Consider the following 21,324-nt stretch of genomic DNA (forward strand, 5'->3'; position numbering starts at 1 on the left):
TCGGTATGCTTCCCTTTATTGGTCAGAGTATTGAGTACAGGAGTTGGGAGGTCATGTTATGGCTGCACAGGACATTGGTTAGGCCACTTTTGGAATATTGTGTGCAATTCTGGTCTCCTTCCTATCGAAAAGATGTTGTGAAACTTGAAAGGGTTCAGAAAAGATTTACAAGAATGTTGCCAGGGTTGGAGGATCTGAGCTACAGGGAGAGGCTGAACAGGCTGGGGATGTTTTCCCTGGAGTGTCAGAGGCTGAGGGGTGACCTTATAGAGGTTTACAAAATTATGAGGGGCATAGGTAGGATAAATAGACAAAGTCTTTTCCCTGGGGTCAGGGAGTCCAGAACTAGAGGGCATAGGTTTAGGATGAGCGGGGAAAAATATAAAAGAGACCTAAGGGGCAACCTTTTCACGCAGAGGGTGGTTCGTGTATGGAATGAACTGCCAGAGGATGTGGTGGAGGCTGGTACAATTGCAACATTTAAGAGGCATTTGGATGGGTAAATTAGTAGGAGGGGTTTGGAGGGATGTGGGCCGGGTGCTGGCAGATGGGACTAGATGGTCGGCATGGACGGGTTGGACCAAAGGGTCTGTTTCCATGCTGTACATCTCTATAACTCTATAATCGGCCTTGAAGCAAAAGGCCAGTAGCCTAACACCCAAAGGGAAAAAAACATTAATGTTTGGAAATTGGTGCACTGGTCCTACCAGAGCAGCACATTGATATATAAAGAATCTGTTGGACCAAATTGTGTCGCTTGCAGGTATTACTGAACCCAGCCATCATTCCAACGTGGACTGTTGTCGACACTCCCAGATCTGAGACTGTTGGCGGAATTGTAATAGAATGGTTGGGAATACCCAGCCCATGGATTCTATTCCTCTGTCTGATAAGTGTTGTGTACATACACAAAACTTACAATATTTTAAATATTTTCAGGGATCTTGTGGCACAGTGGCAGTGTCCCTGGCTCTGAGGCAGGAAGCCAGGGTTCCAACCCCACATGTTCTGGAGGTGCGTGCAATAACATCTCTGAGGAGGGAAAAGAGAAGCTGGTTTAAAATTTGCAGCATCCTCTGCTGATGGTTCAGGAATCCGCAGTGAGCACTTTGACCAACCTATTTAGTAATGTAATGCCTGACAACAGGAGGTCAGTGCTGAGTGTGTGGTTGGTGTTGGAGACTGCAGTGTGTTTGGGAGATGAATGAGACACGTGGGCTGTGTTCACGTGATGCAGTGGCAGATTGCTGAGTATTCTCCTCCCAGTCTGTCTGTCTCTATCATCAATAAAGCTGCTCTCTGGGACAAGGAAAAACCCTCACTTTTATACAGTACACATTCCATCCTCCCAGTTTGCCTCTCTCTTGACTTTACCAAAGCAGAAGGACTAAAGAAGAGGAGACAACCTGCTCAAGAACAAAACCAGGAAAAGAAGCTTTTGACAGGAATGGGTAAGTCCCTTAGTGTCTGTCATATTCATGATTGGAATTGATTTGTAATTCCTAAACCTGCTTCATCCTCTCTGCCTGGTTTGTGTTTTTAATCGATGGGACTTGTTGCCTTTTGAGTAGCCTTTCCCTCCTCGCCCCACAATTTAAAAGTGAAACCAAAGATGAACCCAAGTGTATCTCAGTTTGTTACAAAGGGAAGACGCAGGGCGCAACCGAACTGTTGTGGGCTTGTATCGGATGTACAGCCGCCGCGGCCAATCAGCGGCCAGCTTGCGAATTGCTACTGTTCGGGCCGGCCAATGGGTGTTTGCCTGCTGCGGTGGGCGGGGCTTCCGTTGAGCATCAAGCTGGGTTGCAGTGTGGGCAGTGTGGTGTGTGTTTTCTGGTTTCTTGTTATTGTATACAATGCATCCTGTAATCCTTCTTAGGGGAAAAAGAAACAGATTTGGTTTGAAACTCAGCTCCTTGGTTAACTTCCCTTTTTTTTTGTCGAAGGACTATGGATTTCTCCTTTTTCAAATCTGTAGCTTTATTTTTAAGCCTTTCAAAATTCAAATAATCCAGAACACAGCTGCAAGGTTAACTAATTCTAGAGAAATCGTTTGGAATACATTTGCACAGGAAGTTCTCCTCCCCCCATCTGTCTAAATTTATTCCAGTAATCAGTTTTTTAAAAAAACAAATCAACTGCCTTAAAAAGCTGAAATGGCCCCTTTTTTCAAAAATCATTATTTTAGTGCTATTTAAAATTCTCATTAACACTTAAACTATTTATGTCCTGCTGGTCAGCTATCTTTTGCACTATGGATCAGAAATGATGTGCAATTCTATGGACTGTTTCACAACCTAAAGCATTTTATAGCCAATGTGTTACTTTTTGAAGTGTAATCTCTTGCAATAAGGGAAGCATAGTAGTCAGCTATTGCACAGTAGGTTAATGTGGCAACAAACATATAATCTGCTCTAAAAAGAGAAAGTGCTGGAGAAACTCAGCAGATTGTTGTATATAGGAGCAGGAGTAGGTCAGGAAGCAAAACAAAATCTCAAAAGACAACAATTCCTATCCATTAAAAACACAAACCAGGCAGAGAGAATGAAGTATGATTAAGAATTACAAATACTTCTAATCATCATTAATATGACACTAGGTCTGGCAATATCTATGGAGACAGAAATCGAGTCAGCATTAGGGTCTTAATATCAGATTCAAAACATTAACTCTGGTCCTCTATCCACTGAAAGTGTAGATTGAAAAGTAACAGGCAGAAGGATTAAAAGAGAGTTGTGATGAAATCTTTTCAGAGGATTGGTGGGTTTGGAATTCTCTGCTGAAAAGGGTGGAAAACTCGACAAATGTAAAAGCTTCTTATATTAGACAAGAACACTAAAATACCAGTGGACTGGAGACCTTTCCAGCAGCCTCCTTTTGGTAGTGTAAATTACTTCTATTTCAAAATGGGTGGACTTATATATGAGTGCAGCTTCAGTTCCCTCTATGTCCAAGGGCTGACCTCATACACAAAGGTTAAGTCATTTCAAAGATCAGAAGGAGCTTTAAGAAACTTGAAACTGTAAACCAGTTCTAGCCACTGCCTTGAGGAAGTGAAGAAGAGTGAGTCTTGCCTCTGAATCAGACATCACACCCCAGGATCTGAATGCGTAACCCAGGCAAAGTAGGGAAGTAATAAAGGAACGTTACATTGTCATAGACAACAATATATAGGTCAGACATTAAATAGTAATATCTACTTGATAGGATAGACTCATGGTGGTAAGAATGATAATCCAGAAGAATAGGATCTGGTGGGCCACTGGTCGCCTTCATCCGAACCTATTATTATAGTATAATATTAACCTGTTTAATAAACAAAAATGATAATCAGGTTTTTTTTAAAAAAAATTTCCACAAGTTTACAAGAGAAAACTAAAAAAAAACCCAAGTATAAACATTAATATACAGTTAAATCTTAAATAAATGATAACCAAAATCTATCAAACAAGAAAACCGAGATACCAAGAGGAAAAAAAAAGACAAAACTCAACTAACTACTCATCTAACTTACAACTAACCAGAGTGTATCATTAAAATTCTGACATTATTCAAGAAAAAAAATCCAACGGATAACACAAATTGAGCAATGGTATACATACTTGGAATGTATTAACATTAGATCACAACAAAACCTGTATTTACCCAAAACATCCCAAGCATAGAGCATATAAAATTCAAAAAATAAAAGCTCTTTAGTACATTCAGATCAATATATTAAAAAACAAATTTCTAAATAGTAAAAAAAGGTATAAAATGTATTTAAATGGAGATCTTCCCCCTTATTCCCAGGGGGCATCACTTCCTTTCCAAAAAAAACCATCATAACCTCACCCAACCAGTGCTCCACCCTTGACCCAGGCACCCCACGATAGGATAAAGAAAATTCAAGTATACTACTGAACTAGAACTAACAGTGAGTACCCTATCCATCACCCCCACCCCTCCCCACCCACACCAACACCTGGATATATTTGGTAATGTTAATACCATATATGAACATATATGACTATAAAATTACAGTCTCAGCAAATAATAATTAAATATATTAACACAAAATAACAGGGGAAAACAAAAGGGAAAAGGGGTGTGAAAGGAAATCGCTAAGTAAAGAATGAATAAATAAGTCCTTCTTCCCACTCCCCCGGAGATAATATTAAACAGTAAGATAATGAAAGGAAAAAAAGGGTGGGTTGGACCGGGGTGAGGGTAGGGCAAAACAACATCAATTAACTCTTATAGTTTGTCTAAGAGAGTCCAAAAGTTTCTTGGCCTTCTCCGGTGATCCGAAGTTATACACGGACCCTTCATGGCTAAGGCGTAGTATAGCTGGATAGCGCAAGGAGTATTGAATGTTTAAATCCCTTAAACACTTCTTTGCTTCATCAAATGCCTTCCTCTTTCGAACCAAAGCTGGGGAAAAGTCCTGAAGTAACATAATCTTGAATCCTTTATGAGTCATAGCTTGTGGATCTTTCCCAAGATTTCTGGAGGCTTTCAAGAGCATCTGCCTCATCTCATAGCTCTGCAGCCAGAACAGGACTGGGCGGGGGCGCTGGTTCGAGCCGGGCCCGCGTATTGCCACCCGGTAGGCCCATTCTACCCTTACCTGGCCTGATCCAGCCTCCAGATTGAATAACTGCGGAAGCCACTGTTCAAGGAACCTTGTAAGCTGGCCTTCTTCTTCCCGTTCGGGAAGGCCCAGCAGACGAATATTTTTTCGACGACCTCTCGAGGTCATCAGTGTGGTTCTCCAAGGTCCAGACTTGCTGCTCGAGAGTCCAGACCCAATCAACAGCCGATTCTGCAATGGCCTCGGAGGCCGTGGCCTTTAGCTCCACCCCTCCGACTCGGCATTCAATTTCTTCGATGTCTCGGCCGTGCTTTTCTAGCGCGGCCGAGAGTGAATTCCACTGACTTCGGGACTCTTCAATGAAAGCATCGATCTTCGCGTCGAGTTTAGAGATTATTTCCGTGAGGCTCTCCACCGTAGATAAGTCCCCCGGGGCAGTTGTGGACCCCTCTGCTGCAGCTGGGGAGGATGGGGGAGGGGCTCCTGCCTGCTGAGAACTGCGGGCTCCTTTCCCCCTAGTCATTTTTACAGGAGACTGAACTGTATAAATTTAGTACTAAGCCACTAATTACATTAAATAAAAACCATTTTTAGTTGATTTGGTGAGTGTGGTGAGGGAGGATGGCCCACTTTGCCTAGGTCTTGGGAGGAGCACTATAGACTCAGACTTGCTGAGTCGCCGCCATCTTGGATCTCCTGATAATCAGGTTTTAACATACATTTGAGATTTATAGTCATGTTTTAAAATTTGGCTAGATTAAAAATCTCTTCATAGTGGTATGGTGGCTCAATAGTTAGCACTGCTGCCTCACAGCATCCGTGACCCGGGTTCGATTCCAATCTTGGGCAACTGTCTGTCTGGAGTTTGCAAATTCTCCCTGTATCTGTATGGGTTTCGTCCAGGTACTCCGGTTTCCCCCTACAGTCCAAAGACGTGCAGGTTAGGTGGACTGGCTATGCTAAATTATCTGTGGTGTCCATGGATGTGTAGGTTAGGTGGATTAGCAATGGGAAATGCAGGGTTACAGAGATAGGATAGGGGCTGGATTGGATCCTCCTTCAGAAGGTTGGTGTTGACTCGATGGGTCAAATGGCCTGTTTCTACACTGTAGTGATTTGATGAAAATCTCTTCAAAAAAACAAAGATATCAACATCAATATGCTCATTAAATTTCATGTCTGTAGCATCGAGTAACTCTTTAGTCATGTAAGTAAGTTTCCTGTATGTTTTCTTGGCCATCTTTGTCAACCTGACCTCTACCATTAGTGCTCTGTAGACATGCACTCCAAGGTCATTTTCTTTTCTACACTTCAGTGTATCCTGTTACTTATTGGATAATCTCTTGCTTTGCTTTACCATCCCAAATATATGACTGTAAATCATGGCAGAGGTGTCAACGTGGCAAATAAAGTGACTCAATTTTTCCTGCTCCAAAGATAATATTTTACATGCACATTGACCGTCCATCTCAGTTTCATCTAGAATCTTCTGTATTCTCAAGGACGGTTAGCCTCTGCTTTTCATCTCAGTTTAAAGTTTTACTTGCTGGCAGCTGATTACTAGATGTAAAGGATCAAGCAGATGAAAAAGATGGTGTGTCGCAAAGACTTATGGGAATTGAAGAAACTCCTACCTTTTAGTGAGATGCTAATGACATTTCAAAATAGTGACTTGCTGGTGATTTGCTTAATACTTGTCATATAAGTCAATATATTTAGAGGCTTCAGAGGTGGACTTGTATTCTAATAACTGCGCTACCAGCTTATACAAGCCCTTTCTCAAAATATCTTCCCAGACAATGATCTTAAGCGTGTCTGAATTTCCCATAACCTGGCCCAGCAGCGCCCTCTCTCCTCCACTTGGCTGACTCAGTGGTTAAGGAGATTGGAGCTTGAAATTCTTGGAATATAGAAGAATGAGAAGAGACTTTATTAAACCATACAAGATTCTTAGCGGACTTGACAGAGTACGTGCAGAAAGCACGTTGTTTCTCCTTGTGGGAGAGATTCGGACCAGAGGGCATAGTCTTAGAACAAAGAGTCACACATTTAAGACAAATGAGAAAATAGTTTATTTTCTGAGAGTTGTGAATCTGTGGAATTATTTTTAACCATCAAGGGCTTTGGAAGCTGGGTCATTAAGTATACTCAAGACAGAGATTGATTCTCTTGCTGATTAAAAATCAGCGGTAATAGTGAAAAAGATGCAAATGGAGTTAAGAATTATCTGATCAGCCAGGATTTAATTGAATAGAGGAGTAGCCTCAATGGGCTGGATGGCCTACTTTTGCTTCTTTGTCTTAAAGCATGACCTTTCAGGATGATATTGTTGATACAGTGCCTTTTGTGCTGACCTGTGGCTGCCAGGAGTATATTTTTGATTATCCCAAACTCAATTCTTCAAGGACACATTGAGACAATGGCAAAATTGACTGTAACCCTTGGACTCTCAGCTGAAGGTGAAGTGTATTCCATCACTCCCTCTTTGGGTTATTTGTTTTAAGAAAAGACATTAGATGCAAGCATTGAGTTAATTAGGAATAACTGAATGTGAGGATTGAAATTATTAACAATTTCTACATTCTTCTACACCACAATTGATACTAGTTCAATTGTTAATTTGATTGTTAAATCGGAGATTGGAGTTTAGGTAGCCAAAGTTAATTAAGAGTAAGGGGAAAAAAGGCCTATATGGAAATGGATTGTACATCAGTTCATAATCTCATTGCGTGGCAGAACAGACTTAAATTATGTTCTTCTGTTCCTATTCCTTGAAGGGAACATTAGTTTTGTAGTAACTGTCAGCACTTGAGTTGCATATCCCTTCTCCACATTGAAAACCTTTGATCAGCTACACCATTCATTGGATCGCTTTGTGGAATTTGATGATTAAGATGTGCCACTAATCTCTACAAACATTGACACTTCCACTTCATCTGCTGTTAAACGTACAAAATATCCTGGACTGTGGTGAAAGTCGAGAGAAAGGAACTAGTAGCAGACTGTGAATGACTTGCATTTGCACATTTCAAAGGGAACGAAAGCAGTTGGATTTCAAAAGGAGCACTTCACAACCACCGAGATTACCAAAGCACTTCTCAAGTGTATTTACTATTGCAGTTTAGAAGCCTGGCAGCTAACCTGCCCACAGCAAAATGCCATGGCAACATTGCGGTAATGATTTAGTGATGTTGTTTAAGGGTTAAGTATTGCCTAGTATAATGGGACAACTCTCCTGCTGTTCTTTGAAAGTATTAGCTTTCGAAGTGCTGCTCCTTCATCAAGTGGAGCTTCGAAAGCTAGTGTTTCCAAATAAACCTGTTGGACTAGAACCTGGTGTTATGATTTTTAACTTTGTCCACCCTAGTCCAACACCTGGCTCCTCCAAATCATGTTCTTTTGAAAAGGTAACACAGCAACTTTTACATCCAATTGAGAGATGAGATAAGACTTTGCTTTAAAGTCTCTTTGGAAAGATGGGACTTCTAACAGCCCAGCATTCTGTCAGTACTGTACTAAAGTGGCATCTGAATTTAATCCTCAAGTCTTTGGATTGGAGCTTGATCCTACAGCCTTCATGGCTGGTAGTAGTGGAAGAGAAACAGGCAGAGATGCTTAGGTAGGAGATTCTAGAGCTCTGAGGCTGAGGTAACTGAAAACCTTGCTGTCAAAATATGGCACTGAAAATCAGGCATTTGTAAGAGTCTGGAATTGGAGGACCATGATGATCTTGGTTGGGTGCAGAGTTCATGAATTGTAAGGCTAGATGAGGCTAAAGAGGAGAAAGAGTGAGGCCCTGAGGAGATTTGATCACAATGCTTGAACGTTTTGTTGCTGGACAAGGACGCAGTGTAGGTCAATGAGTACGGCCTGTATTGGCACAGCGCCTCAATTTAACCTCTTATTGAAAGTGTTTCTAGAAATACAGCATTTTATCAACACTCTTACTACAGCCTCACTACCCACAGTTTTTGGATCTAAAGGCAAAAATCATAAATTGAACTGCACTAAAGGATTAAATCCTAGCTGAAATTTGCTCCAAGTTCTTTAAACAATTTGAATGTTTAAGTTTAAAAAAAATTGCTCACCAGTTAGGAGATTTGATTTAGTCCTGAATAATGTAATTGAGCCATAAGTCAGTAATGCTGTCATCACAATGATGACTGAACTGCAGACATTTGAATTTACCAGAAAGGTGAATTCTTCTTTCTCCTCTACCTATTTTTCCCTGTCTCTCCCAGCGACCAGAATCTGTTGGGTAATGGCAGGTTAGGAGCAATACACTTGAGTCCAATATAGTCCTGACCCTCGCACTCCTTCACACTCCAGTTGGGGAGAATGGAAAGAGATTGGGAGTGGGTTTGCTAGATATGTTTGTTTTCTGTGTCCATATCCCACTGGAACTGATGTTTGGGCCAGCAAAGGGCCATTGAAACAGCTAAAATCAGCTACCTCTGGGCTGACCAGGGCTTCCTGGGGATAAGTGGCTAAGTATCACACTGGACATTGCGGTAGTTGACTGACACTGAAGTCATTAACCTTTTTTTATCATTGCGTGTTTGCTCCTAGCTTCTGACCCGTCATCGCCCGCCGTGGAGGAGGGAGTTGAGGATGAGGAGGATGACGTGGACATGAACTTGGAAGAGGCAGAGAATGGGACTGTTGGGAAAATGCACAGTCCCCGGGGAACTTTGCTCACTCGTCGTGGGATTACACTGCGTGTGCTTCTCAAAGACAAACTCATCCAGCCAGGAGAAGGCCTGCTCACCATTCACTATTTAGTAAGAAAATAAACTAACCAGCTCTTTTTCTCCCCCTTTGCTCAGCTTTGCTCCCCACCTCTTGTGAAGCTTTTAGTCTGTCTGCATACACAAGTTTTAGCCAGCCGCTGCTACCTCATACTAACTTCATTTCCACATCTGAGGCTGGGGTGGCTGTGGCTGCTTTTGTTTCCACCTAGGGGTGTATCCTGGAAGGTCAGGAGTCGCATCTAATCTTCGATTCCACTATTTTTGTGTTTCTTACATTATTGCTTGCTTTCTTCGGATTTTCTTTTGTTTTCTGATCAAAGACATAACCCCCAAAGAGGCAACATCCCTGGGAACAACCCCTTTTAAAAGCCCAACGTTTAGGAAATTTCAACAGGGCAAATTAGCAAGGTAAGTGTAGAAAATGTAGAAGTTACCTGAGTTTCAAGGGCTCAACAAGCAAGCTCAGAATAGTGCCAGCAGTGGGCATAATTGAGCACACACAAATATACAGAATAGGCCATTCAGCCCATTGCCTGATCTACCATCCAACATGATCATGGATCCTCTTTTTCAAAACCATGCTCCTGGGCTTATCCCAGATCCCTTGATGCCTTTAATGTCTAGACATTTATGTATTTCATACTTTATATTCCGTCTCCTGGCTGGCACCACCTTATGTGGTAAACATCCTGATCCTAAGTGAAAAAAAATTCTCCTCCGCTCAATCTGAAAGGGCATGCCCTGGAATTCTGAGACCATGACTTTTCCATCCAGTGGGTACATTATCTCTGTATCCAGTTTGTTCAGTCCTATCAGAATTTTATACATTTCAATGAGATCCCTTTTCATTCTTCTAAGCTGCATTGAATACTGGCCTAACGGACTAAATCTCTTCTCATATGTCAAATCTGCTGGCCCAGGAATCAGTCTGGTTGGATCTTGACTGCACTCCTTCAATGGCAAGTATATTTTATTTTTTGGATAAGGAGGTCAAGATCCAGATGCCTTTTAAATGCTGTAATTATACCTGCCTCCACCACTTTCTCTGGCAAGCTCATTCCATGCACACACCACCTCTCTGTGAAAACGTTGCCCTTAAACCTTTTTTAAATCTACCTACCCTGGGACAATGACCTTGGTTATTTACCTATTCACGCCCCTCATGATTTTATAAACCTGTATAAAGGCCCCCCCCCAGTCTCCAAATCTCCAGCGAAAATAGTCCCAGGGGCCTTACCAGGGGCCCTGGATGAAATCCTCCTTACATGTAGATTTATCCTGTTCTTTTCCTGCATCCGTTTCCCAGAAGAAATGCTACAACTAGATCATCGTTAATCTTTCCTTCTTCTGAGTACAGGTTCATGGAGTAGTTCAGCTAGTTCTAACAACCTCATGTTCAGGAGGCCTGAAAAATATAGTCGGCTCTACACAAAGTTAGTACAATTAATTAGGAAAGCTACGTTTCCTATTTGTTAATTTTGTCAGACATAAAGAAGTCCTGTGAATGATGCTGCGGGTGCCAGTGTTGTGTCTGTATCACCTGTTGGCCTTTGACGTTTGCTTTCCTTTTTCTCCCACAGGGAAAGACGTTTGTTGGAGACCTGTTGTCTGACGGGAAGATTCGATGGCAAGAAACGAGCCAGATTTTCAACTCTCCCAGCGCATGGGCCACACACTGCAAAAAGCTCGTCAATCCAGCCAAGAAATCTGGCTGTGGCTGGGCCTCTGTGAAGTACAAGGGACAAAAACTGGACCAATACAAAACCATGTGGCTGAGGAAGCAGCAGCCACCACTGCAGGCTGTGGAAATGGTATGGTCCCCAAATATAATGGAGTTTAATGGAGAGTTCTGTTGGGTTTTGGAGCTGGAGTTTCATTTTGCAGGGAGATGGTGGTGGTGCAATGGTAAATATCACTAGACTGGGGACATGTTCTTGGTTTAAATGTCAATATGGCAGAGTTATGGAGGAACATAAATTGAAATAACAAGTCTGGGATGTACAGCTATTCTCAACAATGATGACCGTGACAAACTTTGTCAGATATTTAAAAGAAAAATCTGGTTCACTGATGCCGTTTCAGGAAAGAAATTAATCATTCTTTCCTGCTCAGGTTGATGTGTGACTCTAGACCCATGACAAGGTGGTTGACTCTTAACTTTTCTCCGAAATGGCCTAGCAAGTCACTCAGTTCAAAGTTGGGGCGTTTTGCTGAACAAAGAGATCTTGGGTGCTGTTTCATATTTCCTTGAAGGTGGAGTTGCAGGTAGACAGGATAGTGAAGAAGCCGTTTGGCGTACTAGCCTTTATTGGTTGGTGCATTGAGTATAGGGGTTGGAAGCTCATGTTGTGGCTGTACGGGACATTTATTTGGGCCACTTTTGAATACTGCATTCAATTCTGGTCTCCCTGCTATAGGAAAGATGTTATTTAAACTTGTAATTCTTTGCTGCATCTTTTCAAGGGTGTTGCCGGATTTGGAGGGTTTGCATTGTAGGGAGAGGCTAAATAGGCTGGGACTATTTTCGCAGGAGATTTGGAGACTGGGGGGGGGGACCTTATACAGGTTTATAAAATCATGAGGGGCATGAATAGGTAAATAACCAAGGGCATTATCCCAGGGTAAGTAGATTTAAAAAGGATTTAAGGGGCAACGTTTTCACAGAGAGGTGGTGTGTGCATGGAGTGAGCTTGCCAGAGGAAGGGGTGGAGGCAGGTATAATTACAGCATTTTAAAGGCATCTGGATGGGTACATGAATAAGAGGGAATATGCGCCAAGTGCTGGCAAATGGGACTAGATTAGTTGAGACTGTCTGGTCAGCATGGACAAGTCGACTGAAGAATCTGTTTCCTTGCTGTACAGCTCTGTAAATGGCCAACACATGTTGATCTTGCCAGTGATGCAGACATCCCATGAAAGTGTTCTTTAAAAAAGATATCACTGGAGGTTAAATGGGTTCAAGTCCAGCCCACATCAGCTGCAAAAAAGCCTTGGCAAACTCAGTCCAGTTCCTCAGTTATAGACACACGAGCTAAAGTTGTGGAAACTGTAGCAAGTTCAATATACAATTAAAAGATAATTAGAAACATAAATGCTGGAAAGTAAAACCCAGATAATATTTAATCAGTCGATTAGCATTTGTGGAGCAAATAGAAAAGTTATGGCTCAGAAAAAAGGCCATTCAGCTAGTTGTGTCTGTACCAGCTGAATACAATAGCTGCCCATTTAACTTCCACTTTTTAGCACCTGCCAGCAGCCTTGCAGGTTATCATGCTTCACGGGTGGCTTCAGATTAGGTTTAAATGAATTGAAAGTATATTTCCACCACTGAACAGGACAATAAATTTCAGACACTGACTACCCACTCAGTGAAAAGCTCTTTCCTTATGTCCCCTCTAATCCTGTGGCATTCTCTTTGAATCTGTGCCCCCTGGTGATTGATCTGTTCACTTTACCCAGTCCCCTCATTATTCTGTACACTTACGTCCTCCTGTGTTCTTAGGAAAACAATTGTAGCCCATACAATCTTTCCCCATAGTTGCAATTCTCAAGCCCTGAAATGTTCTTGTAAATCTCCTCTATATAATCTCGACAATTATGTTTTCCTTTTAATGTGATCAGAACTGCACCTGAAACTCCAACTATGGTCTTTAGTTCTAATATTACATCCCTGCTTTTATATTCGATATCTATATGACTTCTTTACTTTTTCTCCTGCCACCTTCAAAGACCTACAGATTTGCACATCAAGGTCTCCCACTTACACTGGTGGGTAATGAGAAGGGTGGATCATATATTCCCTGCTTTGTCTGCCCTTCCCTAGCATAACTGTGCACTTCTCCAAACTGAATTCAATTGTGGTTTTCTGTCCACTCATCCAACCATTAGTTTGTCCTGCGGTAAACAGCTAAATTTTGTGAAAATTGTAACTTTTCTAATGGAAATGTGTTGCTGGAAAAGCGCAGCAGGTCAGGCAGCATCTAGGGAACAGGAGAATCGACGTTTCGGGCATTAGCCCTTCTTCAGGAAGGAGGAAAGTTGGTCCAGCAGGCTAAGATAAAAGATAGGGAGGAGGGACTTGGGGGAAGGGGCGTCGGAAATGTGATAGGTGGAAAGAGGACAAGGTGAGGGTGATAGGTCAGACTGGGGTGGGGGCGGAGAGGTCGGGAAGAAGATTGCAGGTTAGGAAGGCGGTGCTGAATTTGATGGATTTGACTGAGACAGGCTGGGGAGAGGGGAAATGAGGAAACTGGTGAAACCCGAGTTCATCCCTTGTGGTTGGAGAGTTCCTAGCCGCCTCCTGCGGTTGCAGGGGAAGGTGGCGCAAGTCTTGCACCTCCTGCGGTTGCAGGGGAAGGTGGCGCAAGTCTTGCACCTCCTGCGGTTGCAGGGGAAGGTGCGGGGAGTGGAGGTTGGGTTGGTGGGGGGTGTGGATCTGACGAGGGAGTCACGGAGGGAGTTGTCTTTACGGAATGCTGATAGGGGAGGGGAGGGAAATATATCCTTGGTGGTGGGGTCCGTTTGGAGGTGGCGGAAATGGCGGCGGATGATGCGCTGTACATGGAGATTGGTGGGGTGGTAGGTGAGGACCAGTGGGGTTCTGTCCTGGTGGCGGTTGGAGGGGCGGGGTTCAAGGGCGGAGGATCGGGAAGTGGGAGAGATGCGGTGGAGGGCATCGTCGACCATGTCGGGGGGGAAATTGCGGTCCTTGAAGAAGGAGGCCATCTGGGATGTGCGTTTTTGGAACTGGTCCTCCTGGGAGCAGATGCGGCGGAGTCGAAGGAATTGGGAGAATGGGATGGCGTTTTTACAGGGGGCAGGATGGGAGGAGGTGTAGTCGAGGCGCGCTTTTCCAGCAACACATTTCCATCTCTGATCTCCAGCATCTGCAGACCTCACTTTCTCCTCAAACTTTTCTAATGGGCCAGGAGCAGGCAGGTGGGACTAATTTAGTTTGGGATTATCGACTGGTTGGACCGAAGGTACTATTTGAGTGCTGTATGACTGTATGACTCTGTCAGTATAGAACATTAATATATGCCACAAACTGCAAGGGATCCAATACTGAGCTCCGTGGAACACCACTTGTAAACATTTTCCATTTGCAAAAATATCCATTTACTATTTCCCTTGTTTCCTGCCAGTGAACTAGTTTTGGATCCAACTCGTCAGATTTGTCTGTATCCCATTGTCTTTGAATTTTCTGCCACTGGGACCTTGTCTGTGCAGGTTTCAGTAAGGTATTTGACAACATCTATCGCATTACCCTCATTAATTCTCCTTGTTACTCCCTCAAAAAGTTCTATGATGTTAGTAAGACACAACTTTCCCTTGAGAAAACCTGTGACTGTGCCTTTCTAAGCAGCAGTTGATCCTATCTCAGTATTGTGTCTACTAACTTGCCCACCATTGAGGTTAGATTGACAATCTGTAATTATTTGGCTTATCTCTCATAGCCTTTTTGTACAATGGTGCTACATTTACAGATCTTTTAACATTGAGTACCTCACCTGTATCAAGTAAGGATTATAAAATGATCCTCAGAACTTAGGAGAAATCTGGCCCTGGTGATTTATCCATCTTTATGGAGGTCAGTATCTCCAGTATTTATCCTCTCATTAGACTTATTTTATCTAATAGTTCACACTCCTCCTTTTAAATTAGAATGCCTGTGCCATCCCTGTCCTTTGTGAAGACAGATAAAGTACTCATTCATGCCCATATTTCTGCATCCACGTATAACTTACCATGTGCATTTCTGATAGGCCCAGCCCTTTTTTTCCCCTTAATGCATTGATAAAACATCATTGGATTTCCCTTCATTTTATCAGTCAATATCTTTGTCATATACTGTCTTTATTTTCCTAATTTTTCCTTCATCCCTGTAAGCTTTTAAAGTGCTACTTTCTTTGAGAATTTCAAAAGCTGTCTTTTTCTGCTTCTTTCGTGCCCTATATGCTTCTGGGTAAGCAGGGGCCTAAATTTGGCAAACCCAGCCTTTTTTCTTTGTCTGTACATGTACCTATATAATATTGCTTTTGATTGCCTACAAATATCTGTATACAATCCATACTTGCCTGATCATCTCTCGCCTTTGTAATGTTTGCCATCTCCAAGTTTAGAACTTCTACTCCTGTTCTAATTTTGTCCCTTTCCATAATGAGGAGAAAATGAGGACGGCAGATGCTGGAGATCAGAGTGGAAAAGCGTGGTGTGCTGGGAAAGCACAGCTGGTCAGGCAGTATCCGAGGAGCAGGGGAGTCAATGTTCCGAGCATGAGCTGTGCTCAGGAATTTCTGACGAACAGCTCATGCTCGGAAGGTTGACTCCCCTGCTCCTCGGAAGCTGCCTGACTAGCTGTGCTTTTCCAGCACACCACACTTTTCGACCCCTTTCCATATATAACTAGATATAACGGTACTATAATTACCAACTCCTAAATGGTCACCCAATGCTACATCCTATCCAGCTCTATTTCTTATAATTAACCTGGATTTTTATACTGGACATTGGTTAGGCCACTGTTGGAATATTGCATGCAATTCTGGTCTCCTTCCTATTGGAAAGATGTTGTGAAACTTGAAAAGGTTACCAGGGGATGTTGCCAGAGTTGGAGGATTTGAGCTATGGGGAGAGGCTGAACAGGCTGGGGCTGTTTTCCCCGGAGCGTCGGAGACTTGAGGGGTGACCTTATAGAGGTTTACAAAATTGAGGGGCATGGATAGGGTAAATAGACATAGTCTTTTCCCTGGTGTCGGGGAGTCCAAAACTAGAGGGCATAGGTTTAGGGTGAGAGGGGAAAGATATAAAAGGGACCTAAGGGGCGACTTTTTCACGCAGGTATGGAATGAGCTGCCAGAGGAAGTGGTGGAGGCTGGTACAATTACAACATTTAAAAGGCATTTGGATGGGTATATGAATTGGAAGGGTTTGGAGGGATATGGGCCGGGTGCTGGCAGGTGGGATTAGATTGGGTTGGGATATCTGGTCGGCATGGACAGGTTGGACCGAAGGGTCTGTTTCCATGCTGTACATCTCTGTGACTCTGTGATGCGGTCATTGCTGGCTGGGTCAGCATTTATTGCCCAGAGGGCAGTTGAGAGTCAATCATATTGGTGTGGATCTGGAATTCCACCATCTACTGCAGTGCAATTCAAACCTGGGTCAGTTGATTAACAGTCCCACAGTAATACCACTAGGCTATCACCTCCCCTAATTTGCACTTTACTGTTTCAGGTGGAATTCTTCATTAGAGCTGGCAATGGTGAATGTGTACTGCCCAAAGACAAATAGTCAAATGATCACACTGTCCTAATATAATCCAGCCTCCAGGGAACGTATCTCTTTAAATTTAATACAGTAGCACCAGCCGTCGTCCTGCATTATCTCATTGGCATGGAGGGATTATGTGATTTAGCTTTTTGTAAAAGTTGCTTCCTTTGCTATTTTCATTGCCTCTGGTAAGATAGAAGAGGGGAAGGTTTCTTCCAAAGCTGCTTGGTGGATCCTCCTCCTTGCATCATTTCAAGCCCGTGGTGAAAGTGAAATGACACTTCAGTGTTTTTTTTTGAAGGAAGATAAAAATCACCATTGTTATGCCTGGAATTCAATATCAGGGTGAGGATGGTAACTGGTAAAATTGGGTCACTCTTCCACAGTATCAGTGGGCTGTATCTCGCCCGGGAGTGATTGCAGAGAGTGTGATTTATTCTGATATCAGAAGAAAACATGCACAGTGTTAAAGTGTCATGGCAAGGAGACCTCTTTTGCTTATTCATAGCAGATGTTGGTTTATTGTTTTCCTGGCATGGCATATCTCAGGAAATTCCAGAATTAGTCAATATTAGAATTAGAATCCCTACAGTGTGGAAACAGGCCCTTTAGCCCAACAAGTCCACACCGACCCGCCGAAGGGCAACCCACCCAGACCCATTCCCCTACCCTATATTTACCCCTGACTAATGCACCTAGCCTTCACATCCCTGATCACTGGGCAATTTAGCATGGCCAATTCACCCAACCTGCACATCTTTGGATTGTGGGAGGAAACCCACACAGACATTGGGAAAATGTGCAAAACTTCCACACAGACATTCACCCGAGATGGGAATTAAACCTGAGTGCCTGGCACTGTGAGGCAGCAGTGCTAATCACTGAGCTACCATGCTGCCCCAACGGAGGCAGCAGTTCCAGTTAATATCAGGTCTTTAATTCACTGGCTATTGCCAGCATATGATTGTAATAAAGATGTACATCATATTTGATGGATGTACTTGTGGTTGTCAAACCTATCCTCCAAAGCTTTAATGGATGAAAACACAGCTGCATGTAGTACTGAGCTAGGTCATCTGAGTGGGCCCAGGTTCAACACATCTCTGCTGACCTCGATATACCTATGCTAGAATGGGGAAACTTGTCCAGGGTTCCTGCTCCTGGTTGCTAAAGAGTGATTCCTGTACTTGGAAGTCAATTAGTAAACACCACATGGTTCTTGTTACTCTTGAATCACAGCAGAATTGGGATTATTGAAGGAATGAGATCCTAGAGGTTGCCTGAGGTTTACAAAGGTCTAAAGCTACATCTTCAGGAGGGTCGAGTTGATGCAAATTTGCCAGTAGCATTTTAGATACTGGGTGAAACAGTCAGTTAACAGTTTTATTTTCCCACACAGAATTTAGCCAGTGAAGAAGATGAGGAAATTCCTGAAGAGGAAGAGCTTGAAAACCACAGCAAAAAGATCCTGAAGTCAGATAATCAGGTCAAGAAAGTGGAGGAAAAAAGCAAGAAGCTACAAGCTAAAAGCTCTCGAGACTCCAGCCTAATGGGTAGCATATCCCTTTTATTATTGCTTTAAAGTATTTTGCTGATGGTGTCATTGTTGAATGTTTTTTCTTTTAGAGGAACACAAACTGAATGCAATGCATACTTATGAAAACTGTGTAATGTTTAAAGGATATAGATCTTCCATTAGCTAAGGGGAGGTCCTGCTTGTCCTATCCCAAACAGGTAGAGGTGCATTTGCCTCTTGACCTGTGACACTGGGGAAAGTTTAGAAAAGACAGTCAGGGATTGTCTGCTGTTTAATTCCAGAGGTCTGGGCTCCTTTTCTGTAGGTTGCTGACTGGAATTTTACACGTTATTATGTGCATGGCCATACCAATAGTTTTGTACAGATTTGTTTGGGCCCAATGTAATCTGAGTGAGTTAATATCAGGCCCATAATCATTTCCAGTTATTTGTGGACATGAGTATCCCAAGCAAAATTCTTTTGGATCTTGTATTCGTCTAGAATACATTCTAGATGTAGGGAGCAAGTCTTTTCTATTGCTTGAATCCCTTTCAGTGTGCTGCCACTTGCGAACCTAGTTCTCCAAATCTGGCCAATGATTGTACCCTGGGTGGAGTCTGTCCTCAGGTTTGTGTGGGGTCAGTGGGTTTGACAATAATATTCAATGGGGTTTTTTCTCATTAGTGGTGGAAACCATACCAGGCTATATGTCATAGGATCTTCTGTCTGGGCTCATTCATCGACAACAGAGGGCATCTGAAGAGGTCATAATCTTTGTTGGCTTTAACCACATAAATAGCCACTCTATTTATATGGCTGGTCCAGTCCAGTTTATGATCAGGATTAACCTCCTGTACATTCTTAGGAAGGTATTCAGCAATGGTAATACCATTACATTTTGAGATGATGGTTAGATTCTCTTGTTGGAAATGGTCATTGCCTGGCACACATGTAGCATGAATGTTACTTGGTAGCCTTGACAGTAGTGGAATACAAATGAATGGCACAAGCTGCTCTTTATCTGTCACTTGACCCATTGCTGACCTGCTCCAGTGAAGACCCTTCAAAAAATACTCTCTATATGCCAGAGCTGGTGAGCCAGCAGGTGAAGTGGCTGTGCACCACTCCAACGACACAGCTGTTGATTGGTGATATCACTGTGAGTGGAATACAAATGAGGTTGTTGAAGCTGTAACAGTATGTCATTGAATTGTCGTTTGCCCTTGTCTTTTGGTCTTAACTGAGATATGTTTTCACCCTTAAGACAATGGACTCAGCATAATAAAAGCTCGCAACAAAGACCTAGGCCCTGTTCAGTACTCTGTCATCGGGAGCAGAGACCCAGGAAGGTAGGTTTTGAATTTATCTTGTTTGAGGTCAAGTTTTCAGTTGATAACTAACATAATTGTATAATTAAGATTTCCATCCTGAAGGCTTGACTCTCTGGATTAGTGCATCTCAAAACTATTTTCCATTGTTGACTTCATTTTAATTATTTGGAAATACTTTGTTTTTATTTTTATGTACGTACTTGAGGAAATGTTTGGGCTGCCTTTGCAAAATAGTCTCTTAGAATCTCCATAGTGTGGTGGATAGTGTACATCTAGTCTCTGATGTAGCATCCAAGGTGAACAATTTGAAACTTGATGCTGACACTAATTAAAGCTTCATGCAAACACATGCTTGCAAAGGAACCACGAATTTCATTGTGTGTAGTGTAATGTCAGGGTAGGTCAACTTCATGCTGATTCAGAATTTATAGAATCATAGAACCTCTACAGTGCAGAAAGTACTTTTTTTCACATAAGTTTGATTTGATTAAATTAGATTAGATTAGATTCCCTACAGTGTGGAAACAGGCTCTTCGGCCCAACAAGTCCACACCGACCCTCCAAAGAGGGTCCCACCCAGATCCATTTTCCTCTGACTAATGCACCTAACACTATGGGCAATTTAGCATGGCCAATACACCTGACTTGCACATCTTTGGACTTTGGGAGGAAACTGGAGCACCCAGAGGAAACCCACGCAGAGACTAGGAGAACGTGCAAACTCCACACAGACAGTTACCCAAAGCTGGAGTCGAACCTGGGACCCTGGTGCTGTGAGGCAGCAGTGCTAACCACTGAGCCACCTTGCCACCCTTTTTTTTTTTGAAATCATGAAATTTCAATAAAGTGTTCAGTTTCAGATGTGGTCAAATCCATATCGTTGGGCTGACACTCACACAGGATTTGTGGACCTAATCAAATGCCCAAATCAATGAAGGAATGTGCAGCTCTGGATGATTCGGATGGTCGATCGTCAGGTCACTGTAGTTGTTGGGTAGAAACATGGAAAGCTGCAGGAAGGGGGTCATAATTCACCTGGAGTATAATACGCTTATAAAATGTAATTTTCTTTACGAATGTTATGGTGTGATCAGTTCAAACGTTTTCTTGTCCTGCATGTTTACATTCAGCTCACTTAGGTTCCTGAATATGTCTGTGACAGAAGCAAGGAACCAAATATTGTTTTGTCACAGATGGAATTCAACAAAATTCCTTTTTTTTTTGTTGCAGTGCACTGAAAATACAAACAGCTCCGTTCAAAATATCTTTGCAGTAGCTTTCCTCATGAGCAGGTGTGGATCTTAGTGTGAAACAATAGCGCATCATGATCAGACTCTGCACAACTTTTCAAACAAACATAAAATCTAACCGTGTTAACTAAGGAATCTTCTTTCTTTCATGTAACCCTGTAACAATGCTGAATATTCCTTGTGCTATTTCCTAATCAGGGAGTAGGAGACCGAGCAGAATGTCTTTGAGTGCACTATTCTCTAGTATAGTGCACAATGGCCGAAATGAGCCCTTCATAGAGTCATAGAGATGTTCAGCATGGAAACAGACCCTTCGGTCCAACTCATCCATGCCGACCAGATATCCCAACCCAATCTAGTCCCACCTGCCAGCACCCGGTCCATATCCCTCCAAACCCTTTCTATTCATTTACCCATCCAAATGCCTCTTAAATGTTGTAATTGTACTTGTCTCCACGACTTCCTCTGGCAGCTCATTCCATATCCGTACCACCCTCTGCGTGAAAAAGTTGCTCCTTAGATCTCTTTTATATCTTTCCGCTCTCACCCTAAACGTATGCCTGCCAATCAATTTGAAAAGCAAGAATACGGAGCATTCTAAGTGCTCCATCAGCATGGTTTCCGTATCGT

At 42.7% G+C, this 21,324-nt stretch overlaps 1 protein-coding gene across 1 annotated transcript in view; it reads left to right on the forward strand.

The window, feature by feature from the left end:
• Positions 1–1,195: 1,195 nt before the first annotated feature.
• mpnd (MPN domain containing) overlaps positions 1,196–21,324 on the forward strand; it is a 49,622-nt gene continuing 29,493 nt past the window's right edge. The window contains exons 1-5 of the mRNA XM_043720957.1: positions 1,196–1,451; positions 9,143–9,354; positions 10,905–11,135; positions 17,997–18,150; positions 19,378–19,462. Coding sequence (XP_043576892.1) covers positions 1,205–1,451; positions 9,143–9,354; positions 10,905–11,135; positions 17,997–18,150; positions 19,378–19,462 — 929 coding nt within the window. The 5' untranslated portion in view covers positions 1,196–1,204. The remainder of the gene's footprint in view (positions 1,452–9,142; positions 9,355–10,904; positions 11,136–17,996; positions 18,151–19,377; positions 19,463–21,324) is intronic.

Source organism: Chiloscyllium plagiosum, chromosome 31 (genome assembly GCF_004010195.1).
Source record: "Chiloscyllium plagiosum isolate BGI_BamShark_2017 chromosome 31, ASM401019v2, whole genome shotgun sequence".
Taxonomy (NCBI): Eukaryota; Metazoa; Chordata; class Chondrichthyes; order Orectolobiformes; family Hemiscylliidae; genus Chiloscyllium; species Chiloscyllium plagiosum.